Here is a 20,704-nt window from a genome sequence, read left to right as displayed (position 1 = left end):
CGGCTGAAACGAGGACAGAGTATCTCGAAGCTCTCCCGAGCCTGATGTCACACCTACAGTCAGCTTTCTGCATGTGGCAACATCCTCGCTCCCGCAGAGGTGCGAATCTGAAGACAGAGCGAGCAGGAGAGCTGCTGAGCAGAAGCTGCAGCTGAACGTGGAACGAGCAGGCATCACCAGCAGAGCCAGGCGGCAACACGGCAGCTGCGCTCTGGGAAGAGCCCATCCAGCTCTTGCAGCCAAGATCCTTGCCTGGTACCCTGGAGTTACGAGCAATAAATTCATTCCCAGATTTGGAAACTCTAGGCTGCTTGCAGAGGAAAATCTTTGAGTGGCATTCCCCTTTTCGTCCAAATATGTAACAAAATTTGCAGCGTTAACAAGCTCACAGGTTAAGAACAAACTTTACTCCTACAAAGGTCTTAAAATTTTCCACGTTGACACAAGCTCTCTATTGCTAACATATATCAAGCTCAGAACAACAGGTTTATTTAAAAATACACTTTATTTACAAAGCATTCAAACTTCATTTTGAAAAAAAATATAACTGTACATAACTTTAAGTAATTTTTCACTAATAGTTAATAAAACCACAGTGAAATTTACAATTCATTGATTCAGCAATCATGGAAATTACATTTTGGCACATTATTTAAGTCACATAATGAACAGAAAAACTGGAGGAAACTTTTAAGCAACACAACTCCATAAATGTAACAAATTTACACAGTGACATACCGAGGTATCACTGTTCAAATAAAGTATTTAACATAGAAAGTGCTTCCACTGTACAGCACAATAAGTAGTGGAACCTACAGAAATCTTCACAGCTTTTGAATTATCTTTTCAGAAAAGTCCCTTTTACCTGCTTTCCAGTTAGTCATCCAAGCTTTCCCCTAAGGTGTTAATGAATGACTAATGAACCCTACTGATTCCATTATACCTGCTCAGGTTTAGAAACCAACCTTCTCTAAAAAGTTGGTTCAAGTGGAGTGTTTGTGAAGAATTTAAGCATATATAAATATTTATATCTCAGGATGACTACTTAGACACCACTTCTACACAGACCACAGGACATAAAATAGTCCTTGGAGTAGCTCACGTCAAGCCATCCATAGACCTTGGGTGGTGAACTTCACTTTGGGGAAAATTTGGATGCTGGCACATTCCCTTCAAAGTTCAGAATAAAAGGGAGCATTCAGGACAGTAAGTGTTATAATCAGACAGGGGAGGGGGATGGTATAGGAAGAACTAAACAAGGTCAAAAGGTGGTTTGCAATGGTAACGTATATCACACAGCAAAAACAGAAAGCAGGTGAATTTGAATAAAATGGAGTGCAAAAATTAAACCAGTGCATAAAAGAGGTATTTCTAAATGGTATTATAGGTACATCACCATGATCAGAAGGCTAGCAAAACCATACTGCTTTTATTGAAGAGACAAAGAATAGGAAAAACATTAAGAGGAAAAAACCCACGGTTGCACTACAAGTCAAAATAAGTATCATGAAGGACACAAGGAAAAGGAAGTCAGCTGAAAACTTGGTAAAACAAAGGCAATACTCCTAAAAACAGCATCGGTTATTTTTCTTTACATAGAAGAGCAAAGGCAGTTTAGGCAGTTACAGAAGAAGGAAAAATTAACAATCAAATTGGCATATTTGGCACATACCAAAAGGTGACAGAAAATTTATTCACTTTAAGAAAAGGCCCATGACTGATGAAGGCCAGTAAATTGCTTTTGCATTCAATGCCATGTTAATTTATTCCAGGTTTGAATTTTACTCCAAAACTGTCTGGCAAGGCTAGCAAATGTTTCATTGACATACAGCTAGGTCACACGTATGACTGGTTATGGATCAGAGGGCCACATAAGTTGGACAACCAGTTGAAAGTCACCTGTATTTTAAGCAGATTTCCATTGCTACAGACAGTGATGGACAGATAGGGGCAACCACTGCAAAAGAACCCGAATACCATAATGATGCAATCATAAGGGATTACAGAAAAGAGATTTGACGACAGTACCATACACTACGAAACTGAATTTAGAACAAGTGCCCATAGATAAGGGCAAATACTGAAATATACTGTATTTCAAAATGAGGTAAGCCTACTTCAAGAGACTTAGAAGTGATATGCCAAGAACTGAAGGGGAATAAGCCAATACAAAATACACACTGATTAGCATGAAGTCTTCTACAGAAGTAGAGAGGGGCCACAGAGTACAGCCTAGCTGTGACACACTTAAAACAGAGAAGAAAAATATTTTGTTGCGAGACTCAAAGGAAGGCAAGGATACCAAGTCAGAAACCTTAGCTGAATACCCTGAAGGTCCCTACACAGAAAAAGCAAGGTTCTTATCAATAACATGGCTCTGTTGGGTTTGCTTGCTTAAGTAACAAAGCAAATTTAAAATCTGCTTTTTTTCTAGACCTGAAGATTTCTATAATCCCTGGTATTTTCCTATTTATTCATAGGCAACAATTACAGTACACTCAAAAAAAAGTTTCAGGATGTTACTTCATTGTATTTTCAGGTTACAACACTTTTAAAAACTTAAAAAACATTGATAAGCACAGTTTTAACAAACACTGGAAGGATAAAGAAAAAGATGGTATATTTTGTCAAATGCCCCAACATTACACATACTAGTTTTGTCTAATTCCAGAGTAAACAATACTGCCATTCCATCTTTCAACTATTTAATAAAATGTATATATAAAAAAATTACCTGATTTAAGACACAAATGCATAATTATAAAAGGGTGCTTGTTTTAGAGGATATCTGGGAAGCAAGTTCTCCCATAGACTTTGTTATTATTTTGGGAGCCTTCTATTCCAGTTCTCAGAAAAACTATAAATATATTTGTTGTTTACATCTAAACCTCGACATTTAGACATCATCACAGATGAAAATAAGGACAAAAAGAACAGAGGAAAGGGCTGTCTTACTTCATGCTACACGCTTTTAAAAGATAGAGCAATTCTTAAAATGTTTCCTGATTTACATTAATGCGTGCAATAACTGCCAAGCAAGATCCTGCTGCTTTCACCTCTGTTGTTGCCAACAGAATCACACAGAGTGCAGGATCAAGCTTTTAATTATACTAACACATAGTTTAATTTATATAATACAAACCTACAATGGAAGGCTATAAAATATATTAGTTCAGCCAAGAATCTGTTCAAAAGGCGTAAGTACAATCTAGAAACGTGCTATTTAGACTGCAATCACTGCTTCAGTAAATACCATTTTCCAAGCAGCAAAATATCCTGCTGTGTGTTTTAATATTCATTGACTTAATGTAATCATCCTTATTAATAAGGAGTTGGCTGCTTTCAAGCCAGCTTTACAAGGAGGTCCTGGTATTTTCCCAGCCCAGGCAGGAAATCAGTTTGCCCTTTCTGTTAAGGTGTCACTGAGGTAAAGACACCACTATTTTATAAAGGTGTCCCTATGAATAAATGAATAAAATAGCCTGCCCAGGCCACACAGACCACTGAAAGGCTGCTTTTGACAGCAAGATGTATTTGAAAGCTTCTGGATCAGGTCTGCATAGCCAGTGAGGCTAAGCACCACACTCCCCGTGGATTAGGTGGTGGGTCTCCTCTCCCAGAAACCTGGAGAACATACCTGACCTAAATCCAGCACTGGTGACAGGGCACGTCATCTTGTTTTCCTTAGAGCACGCTTGCCTACCTTCAAAAAGAGCAAGGAGCAAAAAGATAATGGAACTGCTTCGCTAAATACACTTTGAGATACACCTTTGGGCAGGGGGACGAGGAGGAGGGCAAAGGGGAGGGCTTAGACCTTTAAAACAAACCAACAAGAAATAATTGAGATTAAACCAGGAAAAGTTCCCTGTAATTTTTTAAAGCTCCCTCTAAGTGATAATACCGCATATAAAACTTTAAAGGGACTTTCTTAATTAATACTGTATTAAATTATGTCTTAATAATAGAATTGCAGAATTTTAACTGTTCATAATAGACACATTAGCTTATTTATTCAGCATGAATAATGACAGACATTCAGTGTTAAAGATACTGCAATCATCCTGCACAATGATGAATTAAGACCGTGGCTATTATAACTTCTGTTGTCAGGAGAAAAAAAAAAAAAAAAAGACTGAGTTGTACACAATCACAACAGCGAACAAGGTAAAGTTAATTGGATGACTGCCTGCACTTCCATTTGCTAGAATCAGTACAGACAACGTTAGTAAGTCTTTCTTTGCTTTCATGATAAGAAGTCTATTCTTTAGCATACTTATCTGTGATTAGGGTAGGACTCCAGTATTACTAGTTGAGAAGCAAGACCAGCTTCCGCTCTGTCCCTAAATACAGGAGTCAATCAAGAAAACAATGGAAGCAAAAATTCCTGAGTGCTTCCCATCCCCCTTAGACACTCTTAATTTCATTCACAAACCCCACTGGCCAGAAGCACAAGTGTTACTGTTAAACAAGAACTGTCTATGGCAAAAATGGTTTTAAGGATCAGTAAAGCATCTCTACTGAAGTCCTTTATAAATATACAGTACTTTAGCCCAGTACAATTGTTAACTGGCCACAGGACTTTCAGGAAACAGCTCACTTCAGCAGAAAAGGCCAGAGTTTCATTCCCAGTGCCACTGGCCATTAACTACAAGCATCAGTGCAGACAGCAATACACCCCACCCACTCTAACAACAGATATTCACATGTAGTTTGGTAAGAACTAGGTTAGGCTGTATCAAAAAAATCTTGCGTGAATGCAACACCCTTCGTGGAAATATTAATCCTTTTTTCAGATACAAGGGGGTTTTAGGTGTATTTTGGTTTACAGCTAAAGCACAGAAATCTTTTTGCCACACCAACTTCAGCTAGAACCACCAATGACCCCCTTCCCAGCCAGGATACATTTGTTCTATGAAGACATTATGCAGAGTAGAGGGAATTGCCTAAAGTCGTGTACTGCTCAACTGGGATTTCTCATCAGACTTGTCACAATTTTTAACATTTTTAATGCTATCCTCTGCCAGTGGGTACTCGATAGGGATTTCAATATCGTTTTTACTTGAACCATTGTCTTTACGCAGTTCAGAAAGGCAACTATCGTTTTTCTCAGTATAGCCATTAGTTTTAGCCAGGGGGGGCTCCCGCTGACTGCAGCACAGCTGAGAGTCACAAGCTTTTGAGATGCAGGGTGAGCTGCACAGTAGCTGGGAGGTCTTGTGGTCAATGTACTCGGGCTGGATGGTCACAGAATGGATCCCTGCTTCGTGGAAAACCTTCCGAATTTTATAAGCAGCATCTTGGTAATCAGTAGGGGTTTGGCACTTGATATGAAGAGTAGCAATATTCTTCCCACCTGCAAGCTCCCAAACATGCACCTCATGAAGGCTGCTAACCCCCGGTACACGAGCTAGTCTGTCAGCTGGAAGACATAAGAGAAAGATATTAAAGGCTTTTGTGTACTGGCTAATTACCAGCTTTCTCATTAAGAGCCCTATCTGAAAGCAGCAGCCCCTGAACTATCTTTTTAAAAGAGCTGTACTTAGTAAAATATGTCTACTCCCAGCTGCCTTCAGTTCAGTCTCCAGATGACCACAAGAGCAGGCCACCCTTCCTTCTGGGTTCACCTGTCCCTCAGGTTCCCAAACAGCAATTTACCAGCTGTTCACAGAAGTGTTAGAGCACCTCTTCCTTGGCCAAGACACCCATCTTCTGGTTTCTTTAGGCCTCAGCACAGTGGAATTCCAGAAATAACCAGTGCTACTCCACAATTAACCAGTGTGAACAACACCAGAGAGCTACAAAATTAACCAACCTTAATGGAAATGTCTAAGCTGTTTTGGAAGCCTTTTGGAAGAAGCCGCTGCTGGGTTGGGAAATACTGTAATTCAATGTTGTTTCTTTCACAAACACCCCACACAAAGCATTAACAGCTCAAGACCTGGCATTTTTGATGTACTGTTGGAATACCACATTCTCAAAATGCATGCTTTAACTAATCCAGAGAGATTTGAGTCATGTTGCTAGGACACAGGCATGTGACTATTTCTCACAGTTCTTGAGAATTTAGAGCTATTACGAGTAAATAATCCAAACATGTCATTCCAGAAATAACATATGCATTGAAATATATCATTAAAATTAATAGCATTTCAACAACAAATTTGACTTACTCAGTAGTTGCATATTAACACCTTTGGGAACCATCTGCAACAAAATAATTGAGGTCTCCTTGATAAGTGGGAATGCAGAAGACAAGATGATGAACACCATAATTATTGTCAGGCTTGGATCGATGTAGCACTGCCAGTTACACGGAGCATTCCCCAGAGGAAGTACATGGAAGATTGTAGCAGCAACTACCACGACCACAGATCCAAGTGCATCTCCCATAACATGCAAAAGAACACCTGAAACAAATGGCACAATTTCCATTAGAGGGGGGTTTTGGGCGGAGAGGGGGAGAGCAATGCTGCATTTTGCAAGTCTGTTCTAATTGACACAGTATTCCAGACACTAACATCATAACCGAAGTTTTCAATAACAGCTTTCAGAACAAAATAGCAAAGGAAATACTGACTCTGAACCACAGCTGCTTAAGTGGGATGCATTATTAAACATGTAGGGTATGCTAGCAACTGCGGTCCAACTGCAATGCCATGGCAACGTAAAATGTGTTTGCTTAAATGCCTGCAGATTATTAAGAGATCCTGGCACATTAAATCTGAATTCTCAATTAAAAATTGATGACTAAATCTATCTGTTTTACGTTGAGGCTAAGAGAGCCACAGACAACCCCCAGTAACAGTTATTCTCTTCCATCAGCTTCTATGACACTGTTGAAATCTGAAAAATTACCTAAGTGAAACCTATGGCTCCAAATGCCCTCAAATTCCAATTTTTGGATCAAGCTTGATTACTAGTCATATTAAACCTTGTCCCACCAACAGTACTAGCCCTCAGACCCCCCCCAAAAAATCAGAATCTAGTTTGAGAGTCAGTCACTTGGACTCGATGGTTTAATATGTGCCTGGACTACTCTTAATTGAGAGGAATGCTGGGTACCACTTTTTACATCTATAGGAATGTTTTTGCACAAAAGGTAAAGACACAAAACAGGCTCTTGTAATAACATATTTCTAGCTGCCCTTTCAACTACAATGACCACAGTAGTCTTCTTGCTATAAAGTTACAATAATCTAAGAACTCATTTTTTCTTTGTTTTTACTCCTTTACATAATCTTCCCTCTTCCCATCATTGCTCAGGTGCACTCCAGTTTTGTCAGTCTTTACCGTTCAGACTCAGATTTCATTCCAGCCCATGCCTAATTCATAACATCTCTCAATATATGAAGTTAATTTCTTTGTCAAAACTTTTCATTCAGAGCCTGTGAGAGAATAAAATGGACCATCTCCTTTTAACATCCCTACAACAAGCACTTCCAAGAGCTTCACTCCCATTTAATCACTTCCTCTGGGCTGGAGAAGCTGTAAAAGGCTCCCTCCGAAACTCACTAACAACACAGCGAAGAGTTTTGACACTGGATTAGACCTAGAGCTGTGCCAGTCCTCCTGTTTCTTGCCAGCTCTGTGCATGAACGTTGATATTCTGTGTGAGAAATGAAGGCAATAACCACCGGAGTTCCTCTGAATCACTTGGGTCAGATAAGAAAGTACAAGCTTCCAGTGAGTCCAGCTCTTTCTGCTGGAGTCAGGGGTGTTCTGCCCCACTTGGCAGACTCCCACAGGGTTTTACTCCTCCTAACAGTGTTGCAGTGTTTCCTTTTCATTTACAAATTAACCCTGATTCAGCACAGGCTATCAGCTATTGCACTAACAAGAGGGACAGGCAGGATGCAATTGCCAAGGCAACTAACTAGAGAGCACAGCTTAAAAAGAACAGGAAAATGTTTCAGAAAGTCTTTTGAATTAAGAAAAAAGGAAGTATGTCAGAATTTGGATAAATTATGAATTGAGAATACGCAATTTGGAAAATGCTTATTTTACATTACTAACACCATTAACATGTATGTCTTGGTTAGGCATCACATAACGATGTGACAGAATGTAGACAGAAATGAACCCATTTCCCTATCGATCCCCAAAAGCTATGGTTATAAGATAGAACCGAAAACGAATTTTTATTAGATAAAGTCAGTATGGTAAGACCATAGGTAACGCATAGTTTCCAACAGCTTGTGTTGGAAAGTCTGAACGACTCTGCATATGCTCAAGAAGTAAAAGGAATAATTTTACACACACTGCAATAATTAATCCTGTCAGGCAGAATGTATGGATTCCTGTTCCTACCACTTTTAAAATCAAGGAAGCAGCTTCTCTGCCAATCTGTTTTGTCCAGCCATGTTTTTCAGGGAGGCTTCGATTCTATAACATACAGAATTTTTTGCCAAGTGATTATGAAGTTCAGTATAGCTATGTAACTAACTTCAAAGGAAAAACATAGATTTTGAATTGGAATTTTAAACACACGTATGTGTAGTATTGGCTACAGAAGCAAGGAATATTTGTAAGGACAACAAAAATAGATTTTGCAAAGATGACATACTAAAGTAGCACTTAAAGAAAAACTCTCTTTTTAAAAATCAAAGATGACAGGTATCTTAAAATAACTGACACAAAACTCCTTATCCTTCAGACATTTTTGAGGGTTTCCAGCATCGTTATGCCTAAGCACTGTCATTCAGGCAAGTAAGACCTTCACTAAAATATACTCATTGGTTTCTTACTCTTCTCTCCTCCATCGCTGAAAGTGACAGTTTGCTTTTCCTGCTCCAATAATCTTACCACTATAATGCTATAATATCCAGTGACACCAACTTCTAGACTTTCAGGAAAGTGTTGTGGCTCTAGCACATGGTTTGATTTCCAAAGTGTCTTCCCTTACAGACACATCTGTGTAACTCTGAAAACACTTTTGAAAGACAGGTAGACAGGCACACACCAAAAAACCCCCCCAAACCAGGTACCTGACTGCCGTGTCGACCTCTTTAAGCTGAATTCACGTGATGCCAACTTACATGACTTTGGAGGAATATCAGGTGCTGATAGATGACCATAAGAAGCCTGAAGCTACTATTCTCTACCTTTCTGTTTCAGCTGACAGCCCTTTCCTTGGGGACAAACTCGATGTTTAATATATTCAAAGATACCTGCTTTTGGCTCTGCTCAGAATAGGTCTGTAAACCTGTATGCATACAAACACCTATACAGAGAGGGAGAGAGGCACTTGGTTAATTTATTCCTAGAAGCAGCTATAGAGTTTCACCCCACAGATACCCAGAGAGCTGCTGAATTACAAGGTAAGAAGGACCAAGCCTATCACAGACTCTCTCAGGGACAGGTTCACAGTTCAAGGACCTGGAAAAACACTGTGCTGGAGCACCAGTTTCAGCACCTTTTTCCTTGTGCTGACAATAAAACATTATCAACCTTGGGATTTAAAGAAATTTTGTTTTCTGCCCAAAAGTATTTGAAAGTTGAAAACTGCTCAACTACTACAGCAGTGACACTCAAAGAAGCGCCTCATAGCTACCTGCTCTACCTTCCTATAAGGCATCTAGTGACTTGAGCTTAGTGAAATAGGCTTTGCCTCCTTTCCAAAGAGTTCAGCTGCACTCTTTCTAAAGAATTAAAATCAAAATGTGAGCACACTCGGAGCCAAATCAGCAGCACACTATTTTGCTATTATCTATGCTATTCTGTACAACCAAAACCCTTCTGCTAAAGATAACTGTGTCCAGATACATAGAAGAGTCCTGGGGTTTTGCTCCATTTCTTACTGATATTGGGGGGGGGGGGGGGAGGAGTCTGAAATGGAAATCAGAGAGTGTTTAAAGTTAATATAATATTAGCGGTATACTCCCATGCTGTACCTCTGATGTTCAAGGCTTCAGACTTTCTCTCTTTTTTCTTCTCAGACCCCTCTTCAGGGCTTTTTTGGTCATTTGGTGAATCACCTGCATTCAAAGAAGAAACGCTGTGTTGTGTATAAGTTCTACAAACAGAAAAAACATCAACCTTCTCAAAACCAACTTATTTCAAAGATGACAAGAAGAAAAAAAAAAAAAACCAAACAAGCCAAAACATCTCCCAGGCAGCTCTCTGAGCAACGCCGCTTCCCCCCATCCCGAGCGGACGCCCACCAGCCCGGTGTAAAGTACAAGGTGAAAGAGGCAGCGGGTGTCTGAGCGAGGTTAGAGACATTCCCCGGGGCCCGTGAGCGGGTTTGGGGCTCGGAAAGGGCCCAGAGGATGGGTCCGGCAGCTCGGCGGGTTCCGGGGACGAACGGGAGGGACAGAGGGGACGGGGAGGGACGGGGAAAGGCGTGAGGGGTGGGGAGAGGTGCGGGACACGAGGGGAAGGCCGGACAGCGAGGCGAGGCGAGGCGGCGAGGATGCAGCCGAAAGGCACCTGCTTCATCCGCCTCCCCCGTCGGGGCGCCGCCGGGCACGGCCCGCAGCACGGCGGCGGCGGCGGGCGTCAGGGCGGGCGGGCGGCGGCGACGGCAGCAGGCGCCCCAGTCCTGGAAGACGAGGAGCCCCACGAGGTTGACGGCAAGGCCGAGGGTGCCGACGATGAGCACCAGCTGGGCGTCGTCGATGGGCTCGGGCCGGGCGAGGCGGAGGACGGCCTCCACGAAGATGGTGAAGCAGAGGGCGGTGAGGAAGACGGCGTTGCTGAGGGCCCCCACCGCCTCGGCGCGGCTGTAGCCGTAGGTGGCGCGGGGGCCCCGGCGGCTGCGGCGGGCGATGCGCCCGGTGGAGAGGCCCACGCAGAGGGAGATGAGGTCCGAGAGCATGTTGAAGGAGTCGGACACCAGCGCGATGGAGTTGCCCAGGTAGCCCGACACCAGCTCGGCCACGAAGAAGCCGACGGTGAGCACCAGCATGAGGATCAGCCGGCACGTCTTCCCCGAGTACCGCCCCATGGCGATGGCGGCGATGGCGGCGGCGGCGGCGGCGGCCGGTCCCCCCGGCGCCCCTCTCCCCGCTAGCGCCGGGCCATGCCCCGCCGCCGAGCAGGCAGCGCCGCCGGCCCCGCAACAAGTGCGCCCGCCCCAGGCCGCGGCGCCAGGCCCCGCCCGCCGCCCGGCCCCGCGGGGTGGGCGCCGGCCGCCCGCACCGCCCCGCCGCCGCCTCCCCGGGTGGGAGGCTGCGAGGACCCCCCGCTGCCCGCCCCGGCCCGCCGCCCCCGGGGCTCACGTTCGGAACGAGCGCGGGTCAGACGGGAAATGGCGAAGAGACGGATAAAGGGGAACTAAAAAAGGGGCCGCGGGGAGGCGCGGACCTGCGGCGCCGGCGTGGGTGGGCAGAGGCACCCGCACGACGGCGACCGCCCGGCCCCGCGGCTCGGCGGGTACCACCGCGCTGCCCCGGGACCGGCCCAGCCCTTCTGCTCCCTTGGCCCTTCGGCGGTGGCTGCGGTGCCAAGTCAGAGGACAGAGTGCCACCTACCGAACCAGGTAGTTTCCTGCTGCTAGCCCTCGGGAAGGTGTGTCAAAATAGGACCTAAGCGTGCATCAATCTGTCATCGTCCTACCAGAAAAATAGTTTCATGCTTCTTTTTAACCCTCAGAACAGTCTGCCAGAAGCTTAATAAAGCGACTAAACCTCTGCCTTGTATTTGCAGGTTTATTTCTTGTTGCTGTTGTTATGACAGTTCTTGGGAAAGTGACAGCCCTGCACGCAAGTGGAAAAAGAACAGAGCCGGACTGCTAATGCAGCATTTCGAGAGGATGGGAGCAACTGAATAACCAAAGGAGGTGCTGGGAAACTAAGTCATCCTCAGCTCTGGGGTTCTCAATAACAGAACTGGGCCCCAAAATAACAAACTTAAATAAAAGCCGTAAGACCTAAAGAAAATAACTTCCTTAAAATTATATCCTGCGAGAGTCTGAAGTATTTCAATTATGCAAGAGGCACACCAGTGCGGGAGTTACTGCTTCAGCACCTACAATTCACACTGAAGTGCCCCATCAAATATTTCACCACACTTGACAAAGCATACATCGCTATCAGATAATAAACCGGCATGGCCAGGGAACACGATCATGTCCCTCCTACCTGTTGTGGTTTAACCCCAGCTGGTAACTAAGCCCCACACAGCCGCTCACTCACTCCACCTCAATGGGATGGGGGAGAGAATCAGAAGGGTAAAAGTGAGAAAACTCCTGGGTTGTGATAAAGACAGTTTAATAGGTAAAGCAAAAGCCACGCACACAAGCAAAGCAAAACACGGAATTCCTTCCCCACTTCCCATGGGCAGGCAGGTGTTCAGCCATCTCCAGGAAAGCAGGGCTCCAGCACGCCTAACCGTGACTTGGGAAGACAAACGCCATCACTCTGAACGTCCCCCCCTTCCTTCTTCTTCCCCCAGCTTTATCTGCTGAGCATGACATCGTATGGTCTGGGATATCCCTGGGGTCAGTTGGGGTCAGCTGTCCCGGCTGTGTCCCCTCCCAACTCCTTGTGCCCCCCCAGCCTCCTCGCTGGTGGGGTGGGGTGAGGAGCAGAAAAGCCCTTGGCTCTGGGTAAGCACTGCTCAGCAGTAAGGAAAACATCCCTGTGTCATCAGCACTGTTTCCAGCACAAATCCAAAACACAGCCCCATACCAGCTACTATGAAGAAAATTAACTCTACCCCAGCCAAAACCAGCACACAACCAAAGGTGTTGTTCTCTACAACCAGAAATTCATTAAAGGCCTCCGGAATTTCCTCCGTATTCTAACTCTGAAGCAATTTCATTGTTACTGCTGCTAATTGAGTTTGATCCCTTGCTTGAATACATCTTTTAAATGAGGCCTCTCAATTCCACCTAAATTCTGTGTACACAACCAAAGCCTTTCTTGCATATAACTCAAGATGTATCTTAACCTCTGGAGTGCACTTAAATAGTCATTCAGGGGATAATCTCCCATATATCTGCAAGGATTAACACACACAATTCCCAATTAGCTGGAGATTCTTGTGCATGTCCTTCACACATTCAGTGCCCAAGCAATGAAAGTACCCTGCAATATTCAAATTAACAAATGCATAAAAATAAATGTATTGGAAAGAACCCTACCATAAAGACAAACACGACAGTGGGAGCAGAGAGCACAGTTTACATCAAGACACATTTCAGTTCTGTAATTACATCAACCCACATAAGGTGACAGATTTTAAACAGTTGTGCCAAATAAAAATCAGTGTGACACAGATAGAACAAGAAGAAAAAAAAATATATAAGAGTTATAGGAAGTTAAATAGTCTATTAGATATAAACTTTAAAATGACAGACTATATCTTCTTTACTATAATTAACAATAGAAAATTCTGCCTCTGGCACTTCACTTACAATCAAAATAAATTCACTGAAGCCCAGCTCGTTGCACCTGCAGAGAACTGAAAAGAATTTCCAGTAGTTCTTATTTTAGGAGGATGTATAATACAGTAGCTGGAACATTATTAATCCTCCTGTGCAAAAAATACATTAATTCTCTTTGGAAAAAAATAACATGTCATAGCCCTGAACCCACTTCAAAAACATAAAAGTATCACAGTTATTTTGAAGAAATAGTGCTAAAAATATTATTTTCAGCAAATAAGGCTGTGACTAAGCCCTCTGACATGGAGCGCAATTACAGATGACTCACTGAAGAAGTCAGAAGCAGTACCTGTTCAGAGCCTCAGCTCTGAAGCTGTGTCTGCTGATCCACTGATTCCTCCTTCTTCTGCCTGTCAAGCTCACACCTCTCGGTCTGCTTCTCGTGTTACAGCGTCAGTCTGAGAGTCTGTTCCACTGACATAGGAACAGAGCAACGTCTGTGCTGGGTTAGACCAGAGGTCCATCTCTGAGCTATTTCCAGTTCCCATCTACAGCTTTTGGAGCTGAGGGAACAAAACCTGCACAGTCTTCAAAACACAGGTCAGCCACAGGTTCATCCAGAGGCACAGCAAAGGTCCTGACTGCCACCTCCTTTACTCTTTTCCCAGGAGTAAAGCCTCACATTTGATTCACTTTTGTCTTCTGAAGACTTGGCAAACGTTTTTATGGAACTGATCATTCTCTCCTGCTTTCTGTTTCTTGTCTTCTGACCAGTTATTTATGCACGCAAGGGCCTTTCCCTTCATGCTATGGCTGCTTAGAAAGCCTCTTGGAAATCCAAGCTTTTGCTCACCCCACTACGCATACAAGCCTCCCTGGCCCTCTCCGTCCAGGTACCAGCATCACTTCAAGACAAATGACTCCTAAAACTGTCATCTGAATAACACTACACTAATCATTCTTGTTCGGTAAGTCGTCGCTTTCAATAACAAGAATAATTCATTTAGCTCAATCTTCAGAATAAAGTGTGTGTTATCCCCGTAGCTCTTTTGCACCTTGATCTTTTTCCACATAGTCCAAAAGAAAATCTTGATCCTGCACGCAGGAGGCACCGACCCCATTACCAGGGTTTTCACTCGGGCTCTTCCCCGTTTGTGGGCACTACTGTTCTGCTTGCACCGATCCACTTGCGGTATCAGAACGTTTGATCTCAAATCCTTTGAGAAAGGAACCGTGTTTCTGATTGTTTTGCAGCGTGCTTAGCATCCTTGTGTCTTTTACACTGACTGCAGACATTCAACAGTGTAATGTTACAGTTCCACTTAATCATCCGGTACTGAGATTGCCTGAGCAAGCTACATACTATTAAATGAAACAATCAACCTAAATATCCCAGTCTTTCTGTTTCTAACTATGCTGAGTTGAACAAGTCCCTCTTAGGAGGTTCAGAAAAGGTTGTCCAACACCTTAGTTTTCTGAATTATTTGCCAACTTTAGTTTCAGCTACAATCCTGCTAGAAAAGCTGTTCTTGCAGTTTCCTTATCAGAAGCAGGAATTGATAAAATTCTTGTGAACTGGTAAGTTATTACAAACAAGACAACTTTCCTTCTGAACCCCAAAGATGCAAAGCATCCTGTAAGCTTCAAGATTTCTGTGTACCAAGTTTTTAAAGTTCTCAACACACTAATTTTTAACACTTAGCCATTAGCAGTCAGAACTTCTAGCCAACAGGCTATCCCCACCTGTGGCTATAAGGGCATGCTTAGGTAACAGTAAAAGCAGAGTGACTATATAGGATACTTTCCCATAATACTCTTCCATCCTTCAAGTATTTTCAGCTCAAGCGAGTTTCTGAGCTAGGTATCTGTATTTAGTAGCCCTCAATGGATTTCTCTTCCATGTACTAGTCCAGCTTTTCACTCACTGATGTAGACTTCAACATCTCTTGGCAACAAGCCCCACACATCTACTCATGGTGTGAAGAATCACCTCTTCCTCTGTTTTGAACCTGGATCCTGCCAGTTACATTTAATATATCCTTAATATAGCCTTGTTCTTGTATCAAAGGACAGAACAAACACTCAACATCTATTGACCTTCCCTACACCACTCTTTTGCAGACTTCTGTCACACCCTCCTTAAGTTATCCATTTTCAAGGTGATGGGTTAAAATCTACTTAGTTGTTCCTTGCAGAGAAGCCATTACCAGCCTTTGAAAATAAGGTATCTCTGTATTATTGTGAAATATGACAACAGTAACGGCAGTAACAATGGTAATTTTCTTCCGCTGCTGAATGAAGAATGAAAAAAAAGATCACTCATAGCCTTGTAGTGCGATAGAATTTGGACAGTAAAAAAAAATCATGAAAATAAAGAACTAATTATGAACACTATAATTAAGAGAAATCACTCTTCATCCTGCTTGTCAAATCTTGGCAGAGATTACTTTTTAACCCATCATAAAAATGATTTACAAAAGATATTTCAGGAATGATCTGGAAGAAACTAGAGAATGAGGAAACAAATGCTCACACATCACTGAACGTGATAAAAGAGTCCATGCCTCCTTAAGACTGTGGGGAGAAAAATACTGCATTTGCACTAAAAAGCTGAGGCTGACCCTGGGCACGTTACATTTCAAGGCACCATCCCAAGCTGTAAGAGCCTGAATGCAATGGGTGGGTGAGAGTGGACCTTTAAGCTTCATTCCAGCAAGACCTGGTGACATCCCTGAAGGTTCTCGTGAAGCTTGTTTCTTTAAACTAGGAATGATGGGCCAAATTTGTAGCAAATCTAAATTGAAGCAACGTGGTTGGCTTCTACCACAGATAAATTTGACCACAAAATGAATCACAAAAACGCTGACCAACAGACCCTGTTGTGGAAGATGGTTAGTATGAGAGTATTCTGTTTGCAGGTGGTTTGTTCCTCACTGTTTGCTCATTTTATTTGTATCTCCCTCTCATTCTGCTCAGAACCATACCTGCAGGAGGAAAATGGGTTTTCTGGCATATGCTGAAGGGTGGAAGAACTGGGAAATCAGTTCATTAGGTCTGCTCCAATCCAGGGAGCAGAAGCCTAAAAGTTAGCCCTCCAGCAAGAGTTCAGCAGTCTGGGCGAAAGTTTTAACAATGGCATCCTTGGCAGAGTACGGAGGTGAATGGCCCTGGCTTTTTTAATCGCAGCTGTGACACTTCATGACAGTCCGTGGCTGTCCTGGGGAGAGACGACAGGCTGGCCGGACATGGAGAATGTATTTTTCGTGCCCTTCCAAAGAGGGCTTGAATAAACTGGTAGGTCAATCTGGAATGATGAACCTGTGGGTTTATATAGTTCCTAGCCTGGACTGTCTTCTTTTTGTTAGATTTTTTTTCTCTTTTAAGATGGTTGTTCAGCTTGTTAGTTACAAACCACCATTCCCTGCTCTTAATATCTAGCATAAAGAAACCTTTTACATACTTTAAGACGTATCGACTCAGTATCTGCTCTGGCACCTGGATAGTGCTTCCCTGAATATTTCAACTACTTGATAATTCACTTTTTAAAAAGCATAGTTCTGTTAAGTTTCCCATATAAATGTGTGCGTGTGTATAAATGTGTGTGTGTATATATATATACACACCCATATAAACTTTCCCTACCGGCAGGCAGCAAAACATGTTGCAAAGAACATGAAGGGGAGAAAGCCACTCACTGATTTCATCACTGTAAATTACATTGAGTCCTACTGCAAAAATTTGCTATCCATCCATATCATTTGATATCCCAGCAGCATTTCTAGGCTGAAGCTGATACCAAACCTGTGCCTGTAGCAAACTCTCTGCAGAATAGCCATCTAAATGAAACAACTGCAGTTAACGTATGTAACATGTCAGCCTTAAAAACCCCCATTGTATTGAAACTGTTTATGACTTTGAACTCAGTTATCTTACAGTCCTTTTATTTCCTTACAACTCACCACAGATACTGTGATGTAACTCAAGTCTGTCTATGCCTTTACTATGAAATTGGTTCAAGGTTGAGAGCACATGCAGTTACCCAAAGTTCAGTGGCTGGCACTAGTACTGTTGGAATCTAGGTTCAGAAGTTTTAATCTTACCTTTATGCTGTTGCATAAAGCATTCAGGCACGCTTTGCTTGCTTTACTTAGACTTAAAATTTTCATTCTGCACTTTCCATTTTGGCCAAAAAGTAGCCCCAAAACATTTGGTTTTACTTGTTATGATGCAAAATTTTCTCACTGAAAACAACTGGGGAAAGTAAAATCTCTCTCCCTTAGATTATCTCCTGAGGTTTCTTTTAAGAGAAGGAAGCATTCAAAACAGGTCTGAAGAAAATTTAGTGAAGCATGTTGCTTAATAAACTTTCACAGCCTCTCCCTATCTGTCTTGTCTTCCTTAAAGACTCTGGATTAGAGCTTCAGCTAATATTAAGTTAACACAGATCTGGCTAACTTTAGGGTAGCTGCTCAGAAAAGCTTTGGAAGAATTTAGTGAGGATTATTTGGCACACTATTAAACTGAAGGCAGCCTTCAGAAAAGATACATGTTCAGTCTTGGGTATCTGATAAACACTTAAAATCACCTTGAGAATTTCTCTTGGCCTTTTTATTCCGTTTGAGAGGGCTACGTCTGATAATGCTGTAGAAATCAAAGTCAGAAAATCTAAATATTTGGTTAGAGTAGGCTTTGGTTACCTGCATGCCAACACACTAACACCTCTGGGATTTATGGAAATAAATGCATAAGGCATATGTCCCTTCATTTATACATACTATCTTGGATCTGGATGTCACAGTGCACTACGCAGGCAGCATAAATCCATGAGGATGAGGATGTACCGTATGAATGAAACAACTGTCTGTTGGTAAACTCCGGTGCTGCGCATTCGACAATCATCTCTCTATGAATGCAGTCAGGGGATGGATTGGCATGAAGTCTTGGCTGAAGGGTTGGTGCTTTCGGGGAAAACTAGTATCAACCTGGTGAAGATATACTCAAAAGGGAGTTCAAATAGAGGTAGTAAAGCTGATCTTGAGGAAAAGCTTTCAGGCTTTTCTGGTGTGAAAAGCACAATAAGCCAGAGGTTTGTTGTTACAGGTGTTACACCCAGGGTTCCTTCCCCATTCCTTAAAAAGGTCTCCAAGCCATCAGGCTGGCATAGTCTGGCACCCTTTCAGCAGTACATTTGAGAGAGAAACCTGTTCAGACCAGGGAACTTCTTTTTCTCTTCTTAAACGCAGGTGAACTAAGTGATCATGAAATTCTTCACACTGACAAGCTAAGAAACTGAAATCCTCCATTCTGGATCTCTAATCCCCAGAGCACTTTTGTCTCCTGCAGTGTAGATTGTTGGTTCTTTTGAGCCAGAGAGCGCTGCTACAACTACAATTGCTTTTCAATACCTGCACACTTCTGCTCACCAGGTATCCACTGGGAAGGTCTGTGGCATTAAGATACGGGTCAAACAGCTGCTTATCCACTTATTTTGGCCTATAAATGTTCTCACTTCCACTGGAATCAGTATGTTTGCGACGACAGATGTGAAAACTGAGTTCAGAATATTATAACAACAAAGCCTTCCCAAGTCAGCCAGCCAGTAAAAGCTAGTGCCTCTCTTCATTCACACATGTATACCCCCAAATCTCTCCTACTTACAAAAGCCTGGAAAAAAAGATATGCTTCACAGCAAGCCTCAGAATAAACAAACTCACTCTGCATAAGGTCCAGGAGGAGAAAGAAGGTATGTTTTCCATTTACGTGACTGCTAGCTTACGTGCCACCTCTTATCTGAGGGGCAGGCTGCTGGTGCACAGTGAGATAGGGGAATCAAGACCCAACAGTGTTACCACATAAAAAGCTCACACACATGCCTGCTAAATTGCTCCTACCAGAATATAAAAGCAAGCTGCTTGGCTGCTAACACAGAACATGTTTTATTTAATGGGTTGTGAACTGTGCGAAGACCATGAGGCCTCTCATGAGAAGATGAGAGTGGTTTCTCACAGCCCAGCCATTTTATGGGTGGCTCAGCATGAGACGGGTTGGGCTGGGTGACATCTTCATTTCCTACTTCCCCCTCACCTCCCTGTACAGATCACAAGACGACAGGATAAATGTGTTTCCTCCATGCTAAATCTTTCTTCATTTTCTCAAGACAAACAACAGAGAATTACTATAATCAGACTAATGTGGTGCTTTTCAAACTGTGGTCCCCCTAACAGTTTAAAACTGTATATAAATGAGTGGAAGGGACAATTACACTGAACTACACAAACAAGAGTAAGCTGATCTCCACGTGCAGTAAAACAGGCTTCTGTATTTTTATGATTGACTATAAAGGTTATGGCCAGTATTAAAGCTGTCTGGTATTTATTATAAGAGCCGGATTTTTTTTTTTCCAGCTGCTTATTACTTTACCATATTCTTCATTTTTGTGCCAAAACTTTCTGCATAAGATACAAGACCTCAAAATTGTCAGAAAACTCTGGTATAAAGCTGCTCTGTCACTTCCAACAGCAACAGTAAGAAAAACCTTTTGTGAATGTTAATTTCTGGCAAAAGTTTCTTAGGGAAACTTTAATATTTCTAGGTTTTAACAAGTATTTCCTGGATTTTAAGTCGAAGCAATAACTAGTCTGTGCTGCCCTCCACGCTGCTATGCACAGCCCAGCTGGCCCAAGTACATCTACACTGCAGTTCCTTCAGAGAGCGTAGAAATATTTTATACCTGTAATAGCTGCTCTGGACCAGCATCAAAAGAAAGAACAGGAGCACATCCTCCCTGTACTCTTGCTGACCTCTCCTCTTAGTCCTAACGAAGTGTGGGGAACTACGCTGCCTGAATCAAGTGCAAAGATGGACCTAGAGGGCAGGGAGACCTTAATTTAACCTGGTCGGAAGAGAGGGGTGCTTACAGCTGGCAGAGGGGACAGGCAGGAATTTGAATGATGGAGAGAGTGGGAGAGAGGCAAAGGGGAATGGCAGTAGATGAAGACTTAGGATATTGGACACAGAGCAAAAGGGTAGCAAGAATCAGAAAAAAGAGAAGGGGGAGGGACAGAAGAGTAAGGGGTGAGAGGCAAAGCGAACCCAGCCGATGGGTGGAGGAGGGAAATTGGGTCTGCCTGGGTGAGCAGGGGTGGCCACTTGGAACAACACATTTATGCTTGCTCAGCAAGAATATTTGTACTAAGATGAGAACATGAAGCATGGATGTTGCAATGAGCTAAACGAAGAGTACAGAAATAGAACAAGGAAAAACAATGGAGAGCTGGGTTGGCACCTCTAACACCACCCCCTGTGTCCGCTGAATCTCAGACTTGGCTATCAACGCTCGTCGTAGGCACGGCTCGCTCTGCCCCTGCTGTCAGCAGC

General features: G+C 43.0%; 1 protein-coding gene across 1 annotated transcript; it reads right to left on the bottom strand.

The window, feature by feature from the left end:
* Positions 1-486: 486 nt before the first annotated feature.
* Positions 487-11,044, bottom strand: SLC30A10 (solute carrier family 30 member 10). Its single transcript, XM_069800109.1, has 4 exons — positions 10,429-11,044; positions 9,891-9,974; positions 6,171-6,407; positions 487-5,419 (listed from the first exon to the last, which is right to left on the bottom strand). Exons 1-4 carry the CDS (start codon positions 10,943-10,945, stop codon positions 4,944-4,946), a joined length of 1,314 nt encoding a protein of 437 aa, XP_069656210.1. The 5' UTR covers positions 10,946-11,044; the 3' UTR covers positions 487-4,943.
* Between the last annotated feature and the right edge of the window lie 9,660 nt (positions 11,045-20,704).

This window comes from Haliaeetus albicilla, chromosome 13 (genome assembly GCF_947461875.1).
Source record: "Haliaeetus albicilla chromosome 13, bHalAlb1.1, whole genome shotgun sequence".
Classification (NCBI taxonomy): Eukaryota; Metazoa; Chordata; class Aves; order Accipitriformes; family Accipitridae; genus Haliaeetus; species Haliaeetus albicilla.
Note: the sequence above shows the minus strand (reverse complement) of the source record. Positions and strands in the feature narration are given on the sequence as shown.